The 21,731-nt window shown below is 39.0% G+C and overlaps 1 protein-coding gene across 6 annotated transcripts in view; it reads right to left on the bottom strand.

Moving 5' to 3' along the window:
- LOC115213383 overlaps nt 1–15,429 on the bottom strand; it is a 127,784-nt gene extending 112,355 nt beyond the window's left edge. For 2 of the 6 annotated variants that reach the window (XM_036503627.1, XM_036503624.1), the window contains exon 1: nt 15,014–15,428. Coding sequence is in view for 2 of the 6 variants with exons in the window: in XM_036503624.1 (XP_036359517.1) it covers nt 15,014 (1 nt within the window). In the remaining 4 variants the exon portion in view is untranslated. Of the gene's footprint in view, nt 1–799; nt 1,238–2,176; nt 2,399–15,013 lie in introns of those variants that run through there. The other 4 variants (XM_036503626.1, XM_036503625.1, XM_029782329.2 and 1 more) reach the window with 3 other exon arrangements.
- Between the last annotated feature and the right edge of the window lie 6,302 nt (nt 15,430–21,731).

Raw genomic sequence — 21,731 nt, forward strand, 5'->3', positions numbered from 1 at the left:
ACACACACACACACTCACACACACATACACACACGCGCGCGCGCGCCACACATACATACATACATACATACACATACATACATACATACATACATACATACATACATACATACATATACATACACACACACATACATACATACATACATACATATACATACATACATACATACATACATACATACATACATACATACATATACATACATACATACATACATAAATATATACATACATATACATATATATATATATATATATATATATATATATATATATATATATATATATATATATATATATATAATATATATATATTTTTACGGCGGCGAGCTGGCAGAAACGTTAGCAGAAATGTTAGTCTCTTACGTTCGAATTCCACCGAGGTCGACTTTGCCGTTCATCCTTTCGAGGTCGATAAATTAAGTACCAGTCGACTTAATCCCGTTGTCTATCCTTGTTTGTCCCCTCAGTGTTTAGCCCCCTGTGGACAATAAAGATATATATATATATATATATATCAATTGTTTTCATATCCATATTCTGATGTAAAATTAGGCAAAACTGCATTTTGAACTCATAAAGGAATGGGAGTGATGGAAAGAGAATTGCATGTAAGTAGATACATTGATGGTTAGGTTTATATATAGGTTATTAACAAGTAGCTAAACCAAAACAAACTCTAAATTACATACATTTCAATATTCAATACATCAGTTAAAAATAAATGCGTATTGAAAATTGAAAATATAAGATTTGTTAGTAAAAATAAGCCAAGCTCCAAAATAAAAAGACTTACCTGGTCACAATGAAATGACCAATGACCATTAATTAGTAGGATCGTTGACTAACAGCAAAAGGACACCAAAATGAGAACAATGCCAGCATCCAACATCTATTCTTATTTCGGTGAATTGAATTTAATCCTTGTCCAGTGCTCGTCTTGCACGGATGAATGCATGGTGAATCACCTACTCTCGCTTAACAGAACATAGGAGAGACATTACATGGCATAACGATTGTTATATGCCTATGTGCGTGTATCTGGAAAGAGGTTTTATGGTGCGTATGTGCATGTGTGCATCCGATTGAATGCAAGTGACTGTGTTTACAGTGCTCCTGCTGTTAACAAGATGCATGTTTATGTGCGTGCACACGCACACACGCGCACACACACAAGTGCGTGCATGGAGAAGGTTCGTTTATTTAAATGTTTACATCTATCAATGCTTGTGACAGAACACGCGCGGATACGCGTGGATTTGGCAGGCAGAGAGACAGACAGATAGAGAGAGAGAGAGAGAGAGAGAGAGAGAGAGAGAGAGACAGACAGACAGACAGACAGACAGACAGACAGACAGATAGATAGATAGATAGATAGATAGACAGACAGACAGTTAGATAGATAGATAGATAGATAGATAGATAGATATAGATAGATAGAGAGATAGATAGATAGATGATAGATAGATAGATAGATAGATAGATAGATAGATAGATAGATAGATAGATAGATAGAGAGAGAGAGAGAGAGAAAGAGACAGATAGATAGATAGCTAGCTAGATAGATAGATAGATAGATAGATAGATAGATAGATAGATAGATAGATAGATAGATAGATAGATAGATAGATAGATAGGCAGATAGATAGATAGATAGATAGAGAGAGAGAGAGAGAGAGAGACAGATAGATAGATAGATAGATAGATAGATAGATAGATAGATAGATAGATATAGATAGATATAGATAGATAGATAGATAGATAGATAGATAGATAGATAGATAGGCAGATAGATAGATAGATAGATAGATAGATAGATAGATAGATAGATAGAGAGAGAGAGAGAGAGAGACAGAGAGACAGACAGACAGACAGACAGACGGACAGACGGACAGACGGACAAATGGATAGATGGATAGATGGATAGATAGAAAGGAAAGAGAAAAAATAGAAACTAAAGTGTGAGAAAACTAAACATTTACTTAATGTGTTACTGAAGGCGAATTAAGTTTGTTTTGAAAGCTTCTACGAGGAAAATAAAATAAATGTAAAACAGGGAATTGAAAGAGGCGGGGAAATAGAAAGATAATAGAAAGACGGACAAATGGACAAACGGACAGATAGATATCGAACCAAAAATATACAAGATGTAAATATAACATGTAAGCCTCACCTTAATTATACATGTTAATTCTACCGCAGTTATTACTAACAACCAGATCACACAAACAACTGTTCTTTCTTGTGGAAGGAAATTGTAATGCGTGTAGGTATGATCAAACAGATCGAACTGGATGAGAAGAAAGACATTTTAGTTCGATACAGCAATAATTATTAACTGATTCTCTTAACGATTAATTTAAGTCATTCAACGACAGTATTCTTTAAAGGATTTTTTTTAAAGAGCCTTTTTTTTATACAACACAAAATTATAAAGAAAAGAAAACATCTATAATTGGATTACATATAAATACACACACACACGCGGCGAAATTTACACACACACTCTCTCTCTCTCTCTCTCTCTCTCCTTCTTCCTTTCAAGTGTTTATTAAATTCCAACTCCGTCTGACCCCCACGGAACTTTTCGAGCTGTCAAATCTTTCAATACACATTTGCAAACCTGACCCTTTTTTGCAGCACACTTCCTACTAATTGAACAATACAACACTGCTTCTATCTTCTTTCTCTTATACATGTATTGAGTATATTTTCACAAACATTTCCGTGTGTACAAGTCAATCTGCCTGACCATGTGCGTGCGCGTGTGTGTGTGTGTGTGTGCGCGCGCGCGTATAATATATAATATATATATATATATATATATATATATTATATATATATATATATATATAAAAATTAAAATTAAAATGAGGGTGCAAAATTGGATATTAATTTGACAACATCAATTTTAACACCAGTGGTCTAGAATATAAAAAAAAATGAGATTCAGTAAATAGTATTTCATACATAAATATAAGAGGGAATTTTTTTTAACCACTATGTGGAAACCCTTATGCTAGAAGAAGATCCGCTATGGTCTCAACCACTAAGAATTTATATATATACAGACAGACAGACAGACAGACAGATGACAGATAGATAGATAGATAGATAGATAGATAGATAGATAGATAGATAGATAGATAGATAGATAGATGATGATAGATAGATAGATAGATAGATAGATAGATAGATAGATAGATAGATAGATAGATAGATATATGATTTATATAAAATATATGGACAGGGAGAGAGGCCGAAAGAATGCCTGTGTATGCGTAACTAGATAGGTGTGTAAAATAAAAGTGTATGTATGTCACCGTGTTTTGTATTAATCTCTCTTGATACGTTGCTGATAAACCCCAAATCGACCCAGATCCAACAGAGGCTATGATCAAAGGCATTCCCCATACAAGAAGTGGATGATATACATGGTCTTCTTTTTATGTCAGTAGAGTGTCATTTGAGGAAGACCTGACCGCTATTTCTAGCAGGTTTAGTAATCGTGTTGAAGCTCCTTCGTTGTTCGTTTATTTCAGTGTGTATACATACTGCCGTTAAGGAATTCCTTAATATCTACCAAATTTGTTCGTTTATGTCATGTGGAAACCTTAATTATTTAAGCAGCTTTAGTACTTATTAATCCCCATTCTTAAGCGAATGTGTGTGAGTTATCGTATTTAATACAAGTGTACGTATAAATCTTCTCTCATTAAGTCCCCAAATGCTTGTAAGTATTTTTAGTATAGTCACCTATTGTCAAGTGTATACACAGACCTGCATCTGTCTGTATGTATGTACCCTTAATTCGCATATACAATCCATAACCACCCTGTTTTTTGTTTACTCTTTTACTCTTTTACTTGTTTCAGTCATTTGACTGCGGCCATGCTGGAGCACCGCCTTTAATCGAGCAACTCGACCCCGGGACTTATTCTTTTGTAGGCCCAGTACTTATTCTATCGGTCTCTTTTGCCGAACCGCTAAGTAACGGGGACGTAAACACACCAGCATCGGTTGTCAAGCAATGCTTGGGGGACAAACACAGACACACACACATATATATATATACATATATACAACGGGCTTCTTTCAGTTTCCGTCTACCAAATCCACTCACAAGGCTTTGGTCGGCCCAAGGCTATAGTAGAAGACACTTGCCCAAGGTACCACGCAGTGGGACTGAACCCGGAACCATGTGGTTGGTAAACAAGCTACTTACCACACAGCCACTCCTACGCCTGTTTAATTTTCTTCTCTTTTTTTTTTTTTTGTATATCTGGAACTCCATTGTCCGCTGTATCCTTTATTTAAGACGGTAGATTTGACAGCTATTTCTAGCAAGTCGACTGCTCATGGGGCACCGTCGTGTTATTTAAACAACTAAACAAGCTATTTTTTAAAAGCTTTTTTCTTTTTTAATGTGAGAAAACACAAAAATGTGCCAGTGAAGGCTAAAGAACTATGAGCTGTGTGCAAGGAGACTTTCGTGACAAAAACTCTATTAACTCTACGGCGGTGTCCTTTTAAGAGACATCCAGATTTTTAATTGTAATTTGTCGGTAGGAGTAGATCTAGAAAACCATGTCACATCTGATAACAATGACGCCCGTTTATTTCCATTATTTTACTAATACAGTAAATAATTTCCATTTAGTATTTATTTAGCTTTCTTTTACAAATGCTATTCTAAAAGATTGCAAGAAAAACTAAACTATTAAATGATAATAAGAAATCTTTTTACGCATAAATTTCATATAATTCATGACTAACAATAAATTGAACATCTCAGAGCAGACGTTAGAAAAGAAACAGTAAATAGGAGCTTAAAGAACAACTTCAAAAAGCACCAACACTTGACTGAATAAGGTTCTAGAAATCGAAGGTGATCAGAAAAATTACAGCTCAGTGGCCCTGCTACTGAACCAACAGTGGAGGCGCAATGGCCCAGTGGTTAGGGCAGTGGACTCGCGGTCGGAGGATCGCGGTTTCGATTCCCAGACCGGGCGTTGTGTGTATTTATTGAGCAAAAACACCTAAAGCTCCACGAGGTTCCGGCAGGGGGGGGGCGATCCCTGTTGTACCCTTTCGCTCCAACTTTCTCTCTCTCTTTCTTCCTGTTTCTTGTCCCCGACTTCCTACGCAACCGCTGAGCATGGATACGCATTCATCCATCCGTCGATGCTCTCGGTGTCGGGGGTTGACCTGCGGGTCTTACGAATAGCAAAGGACCACGTATCGGACGTATCGTATCAGACTGAAACAACAGTATATGAAATTTCGGATGCGGGAATCACAGGAACAACAAAATTCATGAAACTCAATGATCTTCATTAATGGTTTACTTCGACCAAGGATGAACTCCTACATTGGATCCTTAAAGGTTTTTCAGAGTGTCCACATTAAAACAGTATACAATATAGATATATTGTTCAAAGGGTCTTTTCACAATCCAGAAAAGTAATTGGTGAAGTATACGATCGGGAATAGATAGAGGACTCAAAATCTAGTTCTGTTTACTGCGTTGTTCACAGGTTTTCCTTTTTCCAACATCAACTGCAGTACCAGTTCTGGTGGGGATGTTAACAAAAATCTCACTGTAATTCAAAGGCAAGAAAATTTTGAAGATCAAAGAACAACTTTTCTCGCAAGAGAGCGTGGTTTAACCTTAAGACTCAAGGCCGAATAGACCAAAGGTACTGGATGCAGCCGCATGTTTGTGCGTAATTTCAATGATACGCAGATGAGCAGCAGTTCATAATCTTAGCTTTCAGAGAAGACTAAAATTTTTGGATAAAAAAATATCAGCAAGTATTCCAGTTTGTTAGAATTCTTTCTTTTATTCTGTTTTAGTCATTGGACTGCGGCCATGTAGCGGCACTGTCTTGAAGGTTTTGATTGATCAAATTGACCCCAGGATTTAGGTTAAGTTTGTACTTATTCTATTGGTGGAAGAAGTTTCGTGGGAATATGTGGATTTCACAAGCGGTCCCCAACAATCCCGCATGTAGAGACATCCTGTTTGCCGCAGATTGTCCGCAGACGCAGGACAGAACGACAGAGGAGCCGCCGGTTGCCGAAGTAGACACTCCGAGGATTTTCACCAGAGCTGGGTTCTGCTGGGTTGTGGCCCTAATACCACTCGGTGTCAGACCAATCCACCTTGGGTGGCCCTACCAGGAACCGAAGTTCCCGATGGCATAACTCTGACACTACCCGTTGCCAGCGTCCCCACCACGGTGAGGAGGGGATGGACTTTAGGGAGCCGTGATGTCCTTCTCCCAACTCCACTTCGGGCAGCTGAAGACCTGGGTTACGACGATCAAGGAGGACCTCTCACGGGACCACAGGTGGTCAGCCTTCGCCGATGGAACCGTGACTGGCTCGATATCTCCAGTGAACTGGCGCAGGACCGTCGTGCGTAGGCTGCCATGGTTCGAGATGCCTCGAGGGTGGTAGAAGAAGCCGACTCAACCCACCCAGGGTAAATGTCGCCACAAGTACAAATAAGTAAGTTATTCTACTGGTCTCTTTTTACCAATTTTTTCCAATACTGGTTATCAATCTGTGAGAGATAAACACAAGGATGCATGCATACACACGACGAGCTTCGTGCAGTTGCCATCTGCTAAATTCACTCACAAGGCAGTGATCGATTTGGGACTACAATAAAAGACAATTGCCCAAGGTGGAGCACAGGGCACCTGAAACCACATGGTAGCGAAGTGAGCTTCTTAAACACAAAGTCATGTGCCTCTTCGTTAAATTTCAACTATTTCTTTCCATGAAACAATACGAAAATAGTATCTAGGGTTCCTTCATATTTACCTATGTCGAAATTAAAGGGATCTTTTCGGTTTGAACGGCAGTTTTTTTTCTAGCGGTGTCATATGAAATTGTCACCCATAATTATAACCCTAGTATCGATCTATTGCATTTCAATCTGGGTTAGGGTTAGGGGTGGGAGGAAGGGTAGCTTTTTTTTCTTCAGAAATGTAAATAAACCCAATCTGTTTCTTAAACGAGGGACATATTCATACGGCACAGAATGTTTTCACCTCAATAGACGTCATTGATTGGTTGAAATTGCAGAAATTGAAGAAAAAAAGCAACAAATATCTTACAAACTATAGGATTTTCTCAATAAAGCCAAGAGAAAAAGATGTTTTATAAACACATTCTTCAAGTATACGAAGTTTAAAAGTGTTTAGTTACGTAGAAATTATTTTTAAAAACTGTCATTCAAAACGAAAAGATCCACTACTAGCGAACAGTGGTCCCGGTGCGCGCAGTCGCGCATCCGCGCTAGATAGTCGTGACTAGTCGATCCTACAACGACTACCTAGCAAAGTAAATAAAACACAAAATAAATCATTTTTTTACACCAAGTAAATAATTTTTTAAACAAATCAAATAAAACACAAAAACACAAAGGATCGACCAGTCATGACTAGCTAGCGCGGATGCGCGACTAGGCGAGTGCGCGCACCGGGACCGCTGTTCTCATGTAGTACCCACACTATATATTTTTTCTTCACTCGTTTATTACTCTTTTTTTTTTATTTTAACTCATGTCCACTGTCCGGAAATCTTTCGTCACACATCTGTGACCTCTTCAGCGACACTTTTCGTTTTCGTGCGTGTTTTTCTTACTCCATTCTGTTCTTCTAATGTGTGTATCCTTATGTACGCATGCGTTTGTGTCCTTGTTTGTGTGCGTGCGTGTGTGTGTGTGTCATAGTTTTAGTAGCAATGTGGCCTTCCCCTCAGCAGCCCCATCCTCTCACCCCATTGTGCTGCTGCTGTGTGTGTATATATATATATATGTATGTATGTATGTATGTATGTGTATATATATATATATATATATATATATATATTATATATATATATATATATATATAATATGAATGAGACATTCAAATTAAAAATATTAAATTGAATTACTCTCAATAATTCATATAAATCAAAATATTGTAAAAGATAGAAACACCCACAACTTCATCAACTCCAAACGAAAATAACTCAACCAAGCCATAAAATGTCAAATATTATACTTACTATTTATATTCATAATCCCAAAATTTTCCATAATACGGACTACACCTGTTTCATGAGGGTAAGTATGGTATTGTTAAGACACAAAGTCTCATTCAAAAACTCATTATGTTTACGCACTCCCAATCGTCAGGTCTACTTTCCCCACATTTATAAATATAACTACTCCTTATATATCACTATGTTTGTCAAAATAAATTACAAGTATATAAGTATAAATAAGTTAATAAATAAATAAGATTATTTACTTAAATATATATATATGCAAATATAATATATATATATATATGTGTGTGTGTGTGTGTGTATTTATAAATATATACATATACACACACACACACACACACACATATATATATATGTATATATATATATATATATATATATATATATATATATATATATATATAGTACAAAGTAAGATATGGGGTTATGGGTGTAACCCACTATGAGATATCATTTATCCAATATACTGTTGGTAAAGTACCCAAATTCTTAATACATAAATGTTTTTAATTGCAATGCAATTAATTCATTTATTGTATTAAACGGGTGAAGGTAAAGAAATATTTTTACCGTAAATTTATAATACAAATAAGAAAATGGAGAACAAATTTGGTTTGTTCATCAACTTATGGATATTATAATGTTGGATTATTTATTCATTTTACAAATGAGAACATCAAAAGCATACAAAAACATTATATAAATCAATAGAAAAGATAATAATACAAATACAGATTTTAAAAGTCATATTATAAATTAATGAAATCCTTCAATAATTTATAATATGACATTTAAAATCTGTATTAGTATTATTATCTTATCTATTGATTTATATAATATTTTTTATGCTTTTGATGTTCTCATTTGTAAAATGAATAAATAATCCAACATTATAATTTCAGTAAGTTGATGAAGAAACCAAATTTGTTTCTCCATTTTCTTATTTGTATTATATATATATATTTATATCATCATCATCATCATCATCGTTTAACGTCCGCTTTCCATGCTAGCACGGGTTGGACGATTTTGACTGAGGGCTGGCGAACCAGATGGCTGCACCAGGCTCCAATCTTCATCTGCCTGAGTTTTTACAGCTGGATGCCCTTCCTAATGCCAACCACTCCGAGAGTGTACTGGGTGCTTTTTAGGTACCACCACAGCATGGGGGCAAGTCAGGCGGTACTAGCAATGACCTCGCTCGAATCTTTTTACACATTCCACCGGCACAGGTGCCAATAAGACAATGCTGGTAACAATCACGCTCAAATGGTGCGTTTTACGTGCCACCGGCATGGAAGCCAGTTAGCCGCTCTGGCAATGATTACACTCGTGTGGTACTCTTACCACCCTACTAGCATATGGCTCAAGTGCCAGTAAGGCGACGCTGGTAACGATCACACTCAAATGGTGCGTTTTATGTGCCACCGGCATGGATGCCAGTTAGCCGCTCTGGCAACGATCACACTCATATGATGCTCTTTGCAGCCCACTAGCACAGACACCAGTCATCAAATTTGATTTTGATTTTGATTTCACTTGCCTCAACAGGTCTTCGCAAGCAGAGTTTAGTGTCCAAAGAAGGAAAAGGTACGCATAAGTGGGCTGGTTCGCCCCTGGCATAGGCCACGAGATTATGGTCTCATTTGGTTTGCCGGGTCTTCTCGAGCACAGCATATTTTCAAAAGTCTCGGTCACTAGTCATTTCCTTGGTGAAGCCTAGAGTTCAAAAGTCGTGCTTCACTACTTCATCACAAGTCTTCCTGAGTCTACCTCTTTCATAGGTTCCCTCAACTGCTAGGGTGTGGCACTTTTTCACACAGCTATCCTCATCCATTCTCGCCACATGACCATACCAGCGCAGACGTCTCTCTTGCACACCACATCTGATGCTTCTTAGGTCCAACTTTTCTCTCAGGGCACTAACACTCTGTCGAGTATGCACAGACATTACACATCCATTGGAGCATGCTGGCTTCATTCCTTGCGAGCTTACACATGTCCTCAGCAGTCACGGCCCATGTTTCACTGCCATGTAGCATGGCTGTTTGTACACATGCGTCATACAGTCTACCTTTTACTCTGAGTGAGAGGCCCTTTGTCACCAGCAGTGGTAAGAGCTCTCTGAACTTTGCCCAAGCTATTCTTATTCTAGCAGCTACACTTTCAGTGCACCCTTCTCTGCTACTGACCTGGCCACCTAGGTAACGGAAGCTATCAACTACTTCTAGTTTTTCTCCCTGGAAGGAGGTGGAAGTTGTTCTCTGCACATTTTCAGTGTTTATTGCTCCCGAGCATCTGCCACAAATAAAAAACTATCTCCCCAGGTAGCCTTCCTTTGATATTGCTGTACCTCTTATGTGTCCATAGCTTACACTGGGTACATTTTATAGAGTTTCTACCTATGCCTTTTCTACAGATCGAGCAGGGCCACCTACCTGAAGGTAGATGTTTGGTTTGTCTGCCTTCCTACTTATTAGGACTTTTGTTTAGCTAGGTTGACTCTAAGGCCCTTCGATTCTATTCCTTGCTTCCACACCTGAAACTTATCCTCTAGTTTTAATAGTGACTCAGCAATTAGGGCAAGGTCATCAGCATAGTGGAGCTCCCAGGGGCATCCTGTTTTGAATTCCTCTGTTATTGCCTGGAGGACTATGATAAATAGGAGGGGGCTGAGGACTGAGCCTTGGTGGACCCCTACCTCTACCCGGAATTCTTCAGTGTACACGTTACCAACCCTCACTTTACTCACAGCCTCCCTGTACATGGCTTGCACGGCTATCACTAACTATTCATCTATCCCTTGTTTCCTCATTCACCACCAGATAAGGGATCGGGGGACCCTGTCAAAGGCTTTCTCCATGTCAAAGAAAGCCAGGTACAGGGGTTTAACTTTGACTAGGTATTTCTCCTGCAGCTGTCTAACCAGAAATATAGCATCAGTGGTGCTTTTCCCTGGCATGAAACCAAATTGCATCTCATCCAAACTGACTCTCTCCCTAATTAGTTGGGCTATGACCCTCTCCATGACCTTCATTACCTGATCCAACAGCTTGATACCTCTGTAATTATTTGTATCTAAAGTGCCACCCTTACCTTTGTAGCAGTTGACTATGGTGTTGCTCTCTCTCTCTCTCTATATATATATAGTGAAATTTATATGTCAAAAGAATGTGGCAGTCCTATAAAGGATGATGTTACTGGTGTTTTAGTCCTAGGAAAACATCTTTTCCAGCTGGTTATCGATACACAGTCTGTGTCCGTATAGCATTTGCAAGGGAGGTCATCACTCCTATCTCTAGCCTTATGTGATACTCACAGACCCAGGTTTCTGAGTGGTTACCCATCCTCAGTGTGAGAAAACCACAAGCTAGCAGCAAAAGCTCTCTCCACTTGCAAATATTATATATTCTTTAAGCAATCCACAGTCGCTGATCTCCTACAGAGAAAAACAATTTGTTTAAAACTCAGAACAAGAGATATACACTAAAAGTACTGAATAGTAAAATTTATATGCCAACAGAATGTTGCAGTCTTATGGAAAACAATGTTACTGTTGTTTTACTCCAGGAAAACATCTTTATAGTACTGCAACATTCTGTTGGCATATAAACTTTACTATCTGGTACTGTTAGTGTATATCTCTCACTCAGAGATTTAAACAAATAGTTTTTTCTCTACAGGAGATCAGCGACTGTGGGTTGGTTAAAGAGTATATAGTATTTGGAAGTGGTGGAGAGAGCTTTTGCTGCTAGCTTGTGGTTTTCTCACACTGAGGACGGGTAACCACTCAGAAACCTAGATCTGTGAGTATCACGTAAGAGATGGGAGCAATAACCTCCCTTACAAATGCTATACGGACACAAACTGTGTCGACAGCCAGCTGGAAAAGATGTTTTCCTGAGACTAAAACAACAGTAACATCATCCTTTATAGGACTGTCACATTCTGTTGGCATATAAACTTTACTATTCGGTACTGTTACTGTATATCTCTCACTCAGAGATTTCAAACAAGTTGTTTATATATATATATATAATCAAAATAAGCAACAAGGATATCCAAGATAGTGTAGTACAATATTGTTTCATGCTACTTCATTTTATTAAACACGTGGCTGAAGATTGCTCGACATTTTAAAACTGATGTAATACTTACAGTGTTTAATAAAATGAAGTAGCATGAAACAATTGTACTACTCTACCTTGGATGTACTTGTTGCTTATTTTGATTATAATCACCCCATTTGATTTATATGGATAATACCATACAAAATTCTGGTGCCTTTAACTTAAGTACCATATTCATCTGAATCTATCATCATCATCATCATCATTTAGCATCCGCTTTCCATGCTAGCATGGGTTGGACGGTTCAACTGGGGTCTGGGAAGCCAGAAGGCTGCACCAGGCCCAGTCTGATCTGGCAATGTTTCTACGGCTGGATGCCCTTCCTAACGCCAACCACTCCGTGAGTGTAGTGGGTGCTTTTGCATGCCACCGGCACAGGTGCCAGACGAGGCTGGCAAACGGCCACAATCTGATGGGATTCAACTAATCCAATGGTACTCATAAAAAAACCTCCTCAACATATCATTCTACAAAATGTAGAATACATAGTACAATGCAAAAGAGAATATAAGGAGTGTATAAAATTATATATAATAAGAAATATACTTAGATAAAATTTATTCTACCACTGGAAATTCTTATATGACAATTAATTGTTCCACGGCTTAATAAACATTTATTGATATATATATATATGGCGTTAGGAAGGGCATCCAGCCGTAGAAACACTGCCAGTTGAACCGTCCAACCCATGCTAGCATGGAAAACGGACGCTAAATGATGATGATGATGATGATGATATACAACCTTTAATATATATATACATAATTAATATGTCTGCATTAATATATATATTATATATATATATATATATATATATATATATATATATATATACAATCTTTAACTTAATGTAAGTACTAAGCTAGCTCTTCAGGTTAAAAGAAATTCCTGTGTCTTCTACTATAGCTTCAAGCTGACCAATGCCTTGTGAGTGGATTTGGCTGACGGAAACTGAAAGAAGCCCGTTGTATGTGTGTGTCTTTGTGTTTGTCCCCACCACCGCTTGACAACCGATAGAATAAGTACCAGGCTTAAAAAGAAAATAACTACCGGAGTCGAGTAGGCGGTGCTCCAGCATGGCCGCAGTCTAATGACTGAAACAAATAAAAGGTATAAAATATATATTTCTTTATTGCCCACAAGGGGCAAAACAAGGACAGACGAACGGATTAAGTCGATTACAGCGACCCCAGTGCGTAACTGGTACTTAATTTATCGACCCCGAAAAGATGAAAGGCAAAGTCGACCTCGGCGGAATTTGAACTCAGAACTGAGGTATAATAACATGAAGAATCATGCAAAGGGGGTGGTTGCGAGATCTATGAGGAGAGGTTGAGTGGACTGGATGAGGACCCAGGTAGAGTGTTTAGGCAGACGAAATACGGCTACGCATTTCGCCCGGCGTGCTAACGATTCTGCCAGCTTGCCGCCTTAAAAGGTATAAAATATAAATCGTAATCTACATGATCTGAAAAGTATTTCAGGTGGAAATTTTCTTTAAAAAATACCCATTTTTCTGATATCTATGAGAAAACAATGCTGGTTCGTGTGAAATTTTCGAAACTCCTCTCCTCGCCCTGGGAAAAAAAAAAATTGGCTACAAATATCGACATAATTGAAATCTCTACCATCGGAAGCGTTTTTGTAGAAAATTCCATTAAAGAATAGGTTTTCTTTTTTTTATGGAAGTTATGAGGAAACGAAATTGGGGTTGGGTGTACACCTGTGGGTACTACTAGCGAACAGTGGTCCCGGTGCGCGCGCGCGTACTCGCGTATTCGCGCTAGCTAGTCATGACTAGTCGATCCTTACTTTGTGTTTTTGTGCTTTATTTACTTAGTTTAAAAAATTTTTACTTTGTGTTTTTGTGTTTTATTTACTTTGTTTAACAAAAATTATTTACTTTGTGTAAAAAAAAATTATTTATTTTGTGTTTTATTTACTTTGCAAGTTAAGTCGTTGTAGGATCGACTGGTCATGACTAGCTAGCGCGGATGCGCGACTATGCGTGTGCGCGCACCGGGACCACTGTTCGCTAGTCGTTCCCACTTGTGTAGGTATTCCGATATGTGTGTGTGTTGTCAATAAGTAGGAAGGGGAGACAAGTCAAGCAATAACCACGTACACCAACGCATACATACAAGCACGCACACACACACACATACACATGACATACCTATGTCTAATTATGTGGGGGGGGGGCGGAAGAAGGCCCCGTACAAGAAATACAGGTATACTTAGTATACATAAAGTCAATTAAGGCAACTAGAAAGACCCCTGAACTGTAGAAGTCAGCATTTGTTTCTTGATAATCCCAACAGAAAAAACATTAAATCAATGACTTCTCTTTCGAGTCAAAGGGAGTTTATACGTGGTTGCTCGACCTGCTGGAAATAGCAGCCAAATCGCCCACGAAAAATGCTACCACCTTAAATAAAAGGAAACAATTGCTAATGCAATTCTGGATATTAAAGAAAGACGGGGTCAGTATATTTTTGATCATACGTCTACTTGATCAACTCTGACCCGGGGCCAAACAACAATTATTATGATTTCAGAATTTATTAAAGATTTCTACATTTTAAGGAGAGACTGTATTTAATTTCTAACAGTTTTCTAATATGGTTTATTATATTTATGGGATTATATGTAAGTTTTTATTTTCGTGGATTTACCAGGTTTTCTCGTGGGATCTTATACGTTTCGGTTACAGGGACTTTGTCATTTTTTTTTTAATCCCAAGAAAAGGATTCCTGCAATCTTGTTTAAAAAAATAATACATGTATATTTTACAAAGATTTAGTACTTACTCTGTTTAGTAAACAAACAACGTTGGTGGAAATAGTTTTGTGACCGGCGAATAAACAGGAGCTGAGACCCCAGTTTAACACGAATTGTGTGTTCCGTGTTGTCCAGGTATGTATTTACACCTGCGAGTATGTGTATTCCTTTACCTGTCCTGTCTGTCTGCCTCCCTACAGATTGTATGGTGGATAAGAAAACGGGGGTGTAGAGGTAAACCTGGCTTTCTTCCGTAGTGGACTTGACAGTAGCAAAAATGAGAGGGGGGGTATCGTAGTCAAAGTATTTCAATACAATCGTGCAGTCACATACCTAGACACACACATGTTAACGATTCCAGACGCACACACTTAACACACAATGGCAAAAAAATTTACGCTGAAAAACCTCCACTCCATATGTGATTGCATTTACGTTAACTTCCCGGTATAATTATTTACATGTGTAAATGTGAATAAAAATTTCAAAAGCCAAAAATAAATTCTCTCCCACTATTCTTCAAATATAATAAGAACATTATATATATATATATATATTTTTTTTTTTTTTCTTTATTGCCCACAAGGGGCTAAACATAGAGGGGACAAACAAGAACAGACAAAGGGATTAAGTCGATTATATCGACTCCAGTGCGAAACTGGTACTTCATGTATCGACCCCGAAAGGATGAAAGGCAAAGTCGACCTCGGCGGAATTTGAACTCAGAACGTAACAGCAGACGAAATACGGCTACGCATTTCGCCCGATATATAGGCGCAGGAGTGGCTGTGTAGTAAGTAGCTTGCTTATCAACCACATGGTTCCGGGTTCAGTCCCACTGCATGGTACCTTGGACAAGTGTCTTGTACTATAGCCTCAGGCAAGTGGTTTGGTAGACGGAAACTGAAAGAAGCCCATCGTATGTATATGTTTGTGTGTCTTTTTGACCCCTCTCCCCAACATCGCTTGACAACCGTTTACGTCCCTGTAAACTAGCGGTTCGGCAAAAGAGAACGATAGAATAAGTACTAGGCTTATAAAGAATGAGTCCTGTGGTTGATTAGCTCGACTAAAGGCGGTGCTCCAGCATGGCCGCAGTCAAATGACTGAAACAAGTAAAAGAAATAAGAGAATATGGATACTTAGAAATGTGATGCGGCACCCAACACATTAATATATTGTGCCTCCAGGCACATGAGTCGAGGGGTGACTATGAATATATGTAGAGAGAGAGAGGGGTTTCTATACATATACTTTTACCTTTTAATCATTTGCCATTGGACTGCGGCCATGCTGGGGCACTTCCTTCAAGGGTTGAGTCGAATAAATCGACCCCAGTACTCTTTTTTTTAAAAGTTTGGGGATCTTTTCGGTTTGACCGGCAGTTTTTAAAAATAATTTCCACGTAACTAAACACTTTTAAACTTCGTATACTGGTAGAATGTGTTTAGAAAACATCTTTTTCTCTTGGCTTTATTGAGAAAATTCTATAGTTTGTAAGGTATTTGTTGTTGTTTTTCTTCAATTTCTGCAATTTCAACCAATCAATGACGTCTATTGAGGTGAAAACATTCTGTGCCGTATGAATATGTCCCTCGTTTAAGAAACAGATTGGGTTTATTTACATTTCTGAAGAAAAAAAATATACCCTTCCCCCCACCCCTAACCCTAACCCTAAAACAGATTGAAATGCAATAGATCAATACTAGGGTCATAATTATGGGTGACAATTTCATATGACGCTGCTAGAAAAACCTGCCAGTCAAACCGAAGAGATCCAAGTTTGGTGCTCTTTCTATCGGTGTCTTTTGCCAAACTGCTAAGATACGGTGACGAAAACAAACCAATGCCGTTTATCAAGTGGTGGGGTGGGACAAACACAACATAAAACACTCACAGACACACCAGGCTTACTCACAGTTTCCATCTACTGAATAAAAAATATTTGCTCAAAATGTCTTGCAGTGGGACATGTGATCTTAGGTCGACAACCACTGTTGGTTTGTTTACGTCCTGTCAACTTAGCAGTTCAGCAAAAGACACTAATAGAATAAGCACCAGGTTTAATAATATGTAGTGATGTCAATTTGTTTGATTGAACCCTTCAAGGCAGTGCCTAAACATGGTCGCAGTCCAATGACTCAAACAAGTAAAGTTTAAAAGATATGGAAAAAAGTTTTAAACATGATGATGACATATTTGGGAAAATATATATATACTAGCACTATGACCTGGCAATGCCGGGTCATAGTGCTTGTGCATGCATATATAGCTGAGTGCGTGCGCACATACACGCGAGTACTGTCCAAATCTCCGGTCAATCACACACAGCTAGCTGACATTCAATTGGCGTATCAAGTTTCGGGCATTTTGATTGGGTTTTGGATAGAAAATTCACAAAAAAGTCACTTCTATTGATTTTTTAATGGCTTTGCGGGGTGACTGGGGAAATGTAAAGATGTGTACGACCACCCTTGGACGGTTTTGAATGACCATAGAAAGTGCGAGCCCTCTAACTGAAAAATTGTGGATTTGTATAAAAGACACACACACAGACATTTTGCCATTTATATATAGAGAGATGTAAGTGTCTGTGTGTGATGTGTTATAGTGTTAGCATTTGAGGAAGAAGTGGTGAGGGTGATTTGTGGGTATGGTCCACAAAGTGGAAGAGGGATCACTGAGAAAGAGGTTTTTAAGGGTGTGCATGGGGGAAACGGAATTAGAGAGAGAAATGTTGAAGGAATTATGCTGTTGGAGTTTTGTGATGAGAAAGAGTTGTGTGTGGCAAACACGTGGTTTAAGAAAACAGAGAAAAGGAAGATGACATTCAGTGCAGGAGGGAATGAGACAGATTGATTTCGTGTTGGTTGGCAGGAAAAACAGAAAGTATCTGAGAGATGCGAAGACAATACCAGGGGAGTTGCAGCACAGACTGGTGGTTGCTGATTTGGATAAGAGGAAAGTTTAAAAGTGTGTGAGAGGGGGAAACAGTTGGGAGGAGAAAGGTGTGCAAACTGAAGGAAGAAGAAACAAGAGCAAGGTTTGAGGAGCTGGTAAGCATTGATGCACCGGATTTGTGGAAGTCTTTTAAAGAAGGGGTACTAAAGGGATGTGACGAAGTGTGTGGAAGGACGAAAGGTAGGAGAGATCAAGGAGGTGAGGGATGCGATAGTGAGGAAGAAAGAGGCGTGTAAAGCTTTGTGTAATAATAGGACTGAGGTATAATAACATGAAGAATCATGCAAAGAGGGTGGTTGTGAGATCTATGAAGAAGGAGGCTGAGGAGAGGTTGAGATAGCTGGATGAGGACCCAGGTAGAGTGTTTAGGTTTATTAAATCAATGGAAAAAGATGGAATAGATGTTGAGGGAGGAAGATGCATGAGGGGGAGTGATGGAAGGGTGAATTTTAGTGAGAAGGACAGGGGAGGAGTTTGGAAGGAGCATATGGAGGGAATTATGAATGAGGAAAATGAATGAGATCAGAGGGTGGAAGTTGTTGTAGTGGAGGGGTCAGTGGAGAGGGTTAGTCAGGAAGAAGTAGTAGAGGCAATGAAGGAAATGAAAATGGGAAAGGGCAGCTAGTCCAGCAGAAGTAAATGTGGAAATGATAATTGCAAGTGGAGAGATAGGGATTGTTGTGATGATGGAGCCTTGCCAGGGTGCGGTGGATGGAAGAGGAATGCCAGGGGATTGGGCACAAAGTGTTGTGGTACCGATCTTCAAGGGGAAAGGGAGATGTGATGAGTTGTGGGACATATAGGGGAGTGAAGTTATTGGAGCATGCAATGAAGATAGTGGAAAGGGTGTTGGAGAGGAAAATTCGGAAAGGGGTGGATGTGGATGAGATGCAATTTGGTTTTATGCCAGGTAGGGGGACAATAGATGCAGTGTTCATTGTAAGGAGATTGCAAGAGGAACACCGGGATAAGGAGAAGTTGTACATGTGCTTTGTTGATCTGCAGAAGGCATTTGATAGGGTTCCAAGGAAGGTGATTGAGTGGGCATTGAGGAAAAGAGGTGTACTAGAGGTAATAGTGAGGGCAGTGATGAGTTTGTATGAGTGGGTAAAGGCAGATGTTAGAATTGGATCAGAGCTGTTGGAGGAGTTTGTGATGAAAGTTGGTGTGCATCAGGGATCTGTGTTGTTGCCATTGTTGTTTGCAATAGTGGTTGATGTGGTGATGGAGAGTGCAAGAGAGGGATTGATAATAATGGAGATGCTGTATGTGGATGACCTTGTTCTGATGAGTGAGACGATGAAAGAATAGAGGGAGAAGTTTTGGAAATGGGAGGGGGCATTTGAAAGCAAGGGTTTGAAGGTAAACCTCTGGAAGACAAAAGTGATGGTGAGCGGGGTGGAAGGAGAAGTGTTAGTGAGTAAGGTGGACCCATGTGGTGTGTGTGGGAGGAGGGTAATGGCAAATGCGGTGTTGTGTACGAGATGTGAGAAATGGAGTCCCAGAAGATGTACGAAAATGAAGAAGGTGACCCCAAGACTGGCGACAGAGTTTGATTGTGGAAGATATGAGAAAGAAGCTGGAGGGCTGGCGGAACCAGTGGAAATGTTATGTGACGAGGTGGAAATGGTGAGAGGGTTTTGTTATTTGGGAGATAGGGTAGATGTAAGTGGTGGGTGTGAAGAAGCTGTGACAGCAAGAGTGAGACTTGGCTGGGAGAAGCTCAGGGAATGTGGAGTGCTTTTATGTGGGAAAAGGTTCTCATTAAAGATGAAAGGAAGGGTCCATAAGAGTTGTGTGAGAGCTGCAATGCTGTTTGGGAATGAGAATGATGTCTGAGGGGGAGAGAGATGGTAATTTTGAGAAGGACTGAAAGAGCAATGGTGAGAGAAATGTGTGGAGGGAAGTTGTTTGATAAGAGGAGGACTGAGGATTTGATGGGATTGCTGGGGTTGGAGGAATTGGTGGAATGGTTGGTAAGGGTGAATGGAGTGAAGTGGTATGGGTATGTGTTGAGGAGGGATGAAGAGCATGTCCTGAGGAAGGTGATTGCATTTGAGGTAAATGGAGTACGAAAGCAAGGTAAACTGAAGAAAATGTAGAGGAGACAGGTGGAGGGAGAGACTGGGAGGGTTGGCTTGAAAAAGGAGGACACACAAAACCAGGCAAGATGGTGTGAGGGTAGTAGTTGCTATGGCACTGAGGTTGATCTGGCCACCTCCATTAACAGAGACAAAACCCAGATTTAAAACACTGGATTATGATGATGATGATGATGATATATGTGTCATATATGAGAAAGAGAGTAGCTTCAGGTGTAGGTGTGTAGTTAAGAAGTTTGCTTCCCCACCACACGGATTCAGGTTCAGTTCCACTGCATGGCACCTATGGCAAATCTCTTCTACTATAGTCATGGGCTGACCAAAGCCTTGTGAATGGGTTTAGTAGCGAGAAACTGAAAACACTCCATTTTACACATATATGCATAGTATCGGAGATACCCGGCATTGCCCATGTTACATGCAACTGAAGAATTAGACTTTTCTGTTATATTTTCTGAAATGAACTGGAATATCTATGTTTCGAATTTCATCAAAATTGCAGTTGAGGCTTCTTTCCCTCTGTACACACCCTAAAAAAATTGTAAACGTGTCACATGTATCCCATACTCCTGATTTTTATGCGCATATTCCAAAATTCCAGTCTTATTGAACATGTTAAGAGGATTTTGTTCCTGAAAAATGGAGGTTATGGAGCTCTAAAATGTGAGAGTTAAGGCCCCTGTTGGTGGTGGGTGTCTTAATGTCAACCAGAGAAGTTGAATTCTTGAGAATCTTTTTAACTTGGTTCTTATATCTATTGTTTGAATTTCTTTGAAATAGGAAATATATGTTCACTGGGTTTGTAAAAGAGAGCAAAGCTACAGGAAACCAAAAGACGAATGATTACAATAAGCAGTCAGCTACCCTAACCCAGTCGTTACCACTCCCAATGTAGGATTCCTCACCATCCAGGTGACAGGCATAAGATGCATTACGAATCTATAGCAATTGGAAGGGTGTGACCCAACTGAAATAAACATTAACAACTGTGTGACGTGAGGGCTAAGGAAAAATGAAAGTGTCACCTCTGGAGTTTGTAAATGACCACTATACTGATATGTAACTGGACAGAATAAATTTACAATCTATAAATGTCTTTGAATAACCAGTCACTCATCTGGGAAGGCCTTGAAATCAATGTTACCATCTGTGGACTATGTGTGACTCCGTGATAATAAAAAGATTGAAAGGAGATCTGCAACCAAATAACTTTACTCAATACTTTGCAACTGAATCAGTGGAGGCAAAGATGCCTCTCATTTACTTAACAATTTATGCACCACATTGCAGAAATCACAATGCAAGTATATGTCAAAGCAAACTCTTACACTGTTGTACCATTGAATTACAAATAATGCTCATCTTTTATGCTCGGGTAACCCTACAGCTTCCAAGAGCACAACTGTATTTGTTTTTGCTTAGATAAAGTGACAAAATTGTGGGTGTTAAGTCCCCATGGAGGGGTCTTTCTAACTTTGTAAGAAGATGAAATTTTATAAATATTAATTCATTTGTGTCTAATAACTATGGTTAAAATTTCATCAACAGCAAAAATATATGAATTGTCATGGGGATTATGGGCCTTATGCATAGAATATAATTTCCAAATTTCGTAAAGATCCATTCAGTACTTTTGACCTAGTTTTGGATCATAAAAGAAATGACTAAAATTTGAGAGTTAAGG

This window comes from Octopus sinensis, linkage group LG6 (genome assembly GCF_006345805.1).
Source record: "Octopus sinensis linkage group LG6, ASM634580v1, whole genome shotgun sequence".
Lineage (NCBI taxonomy): Eukaryota > Metazoa > Mollusca > Cephalopoda > Octopoda > Octopodidae > Octopus > Octopus sinensis.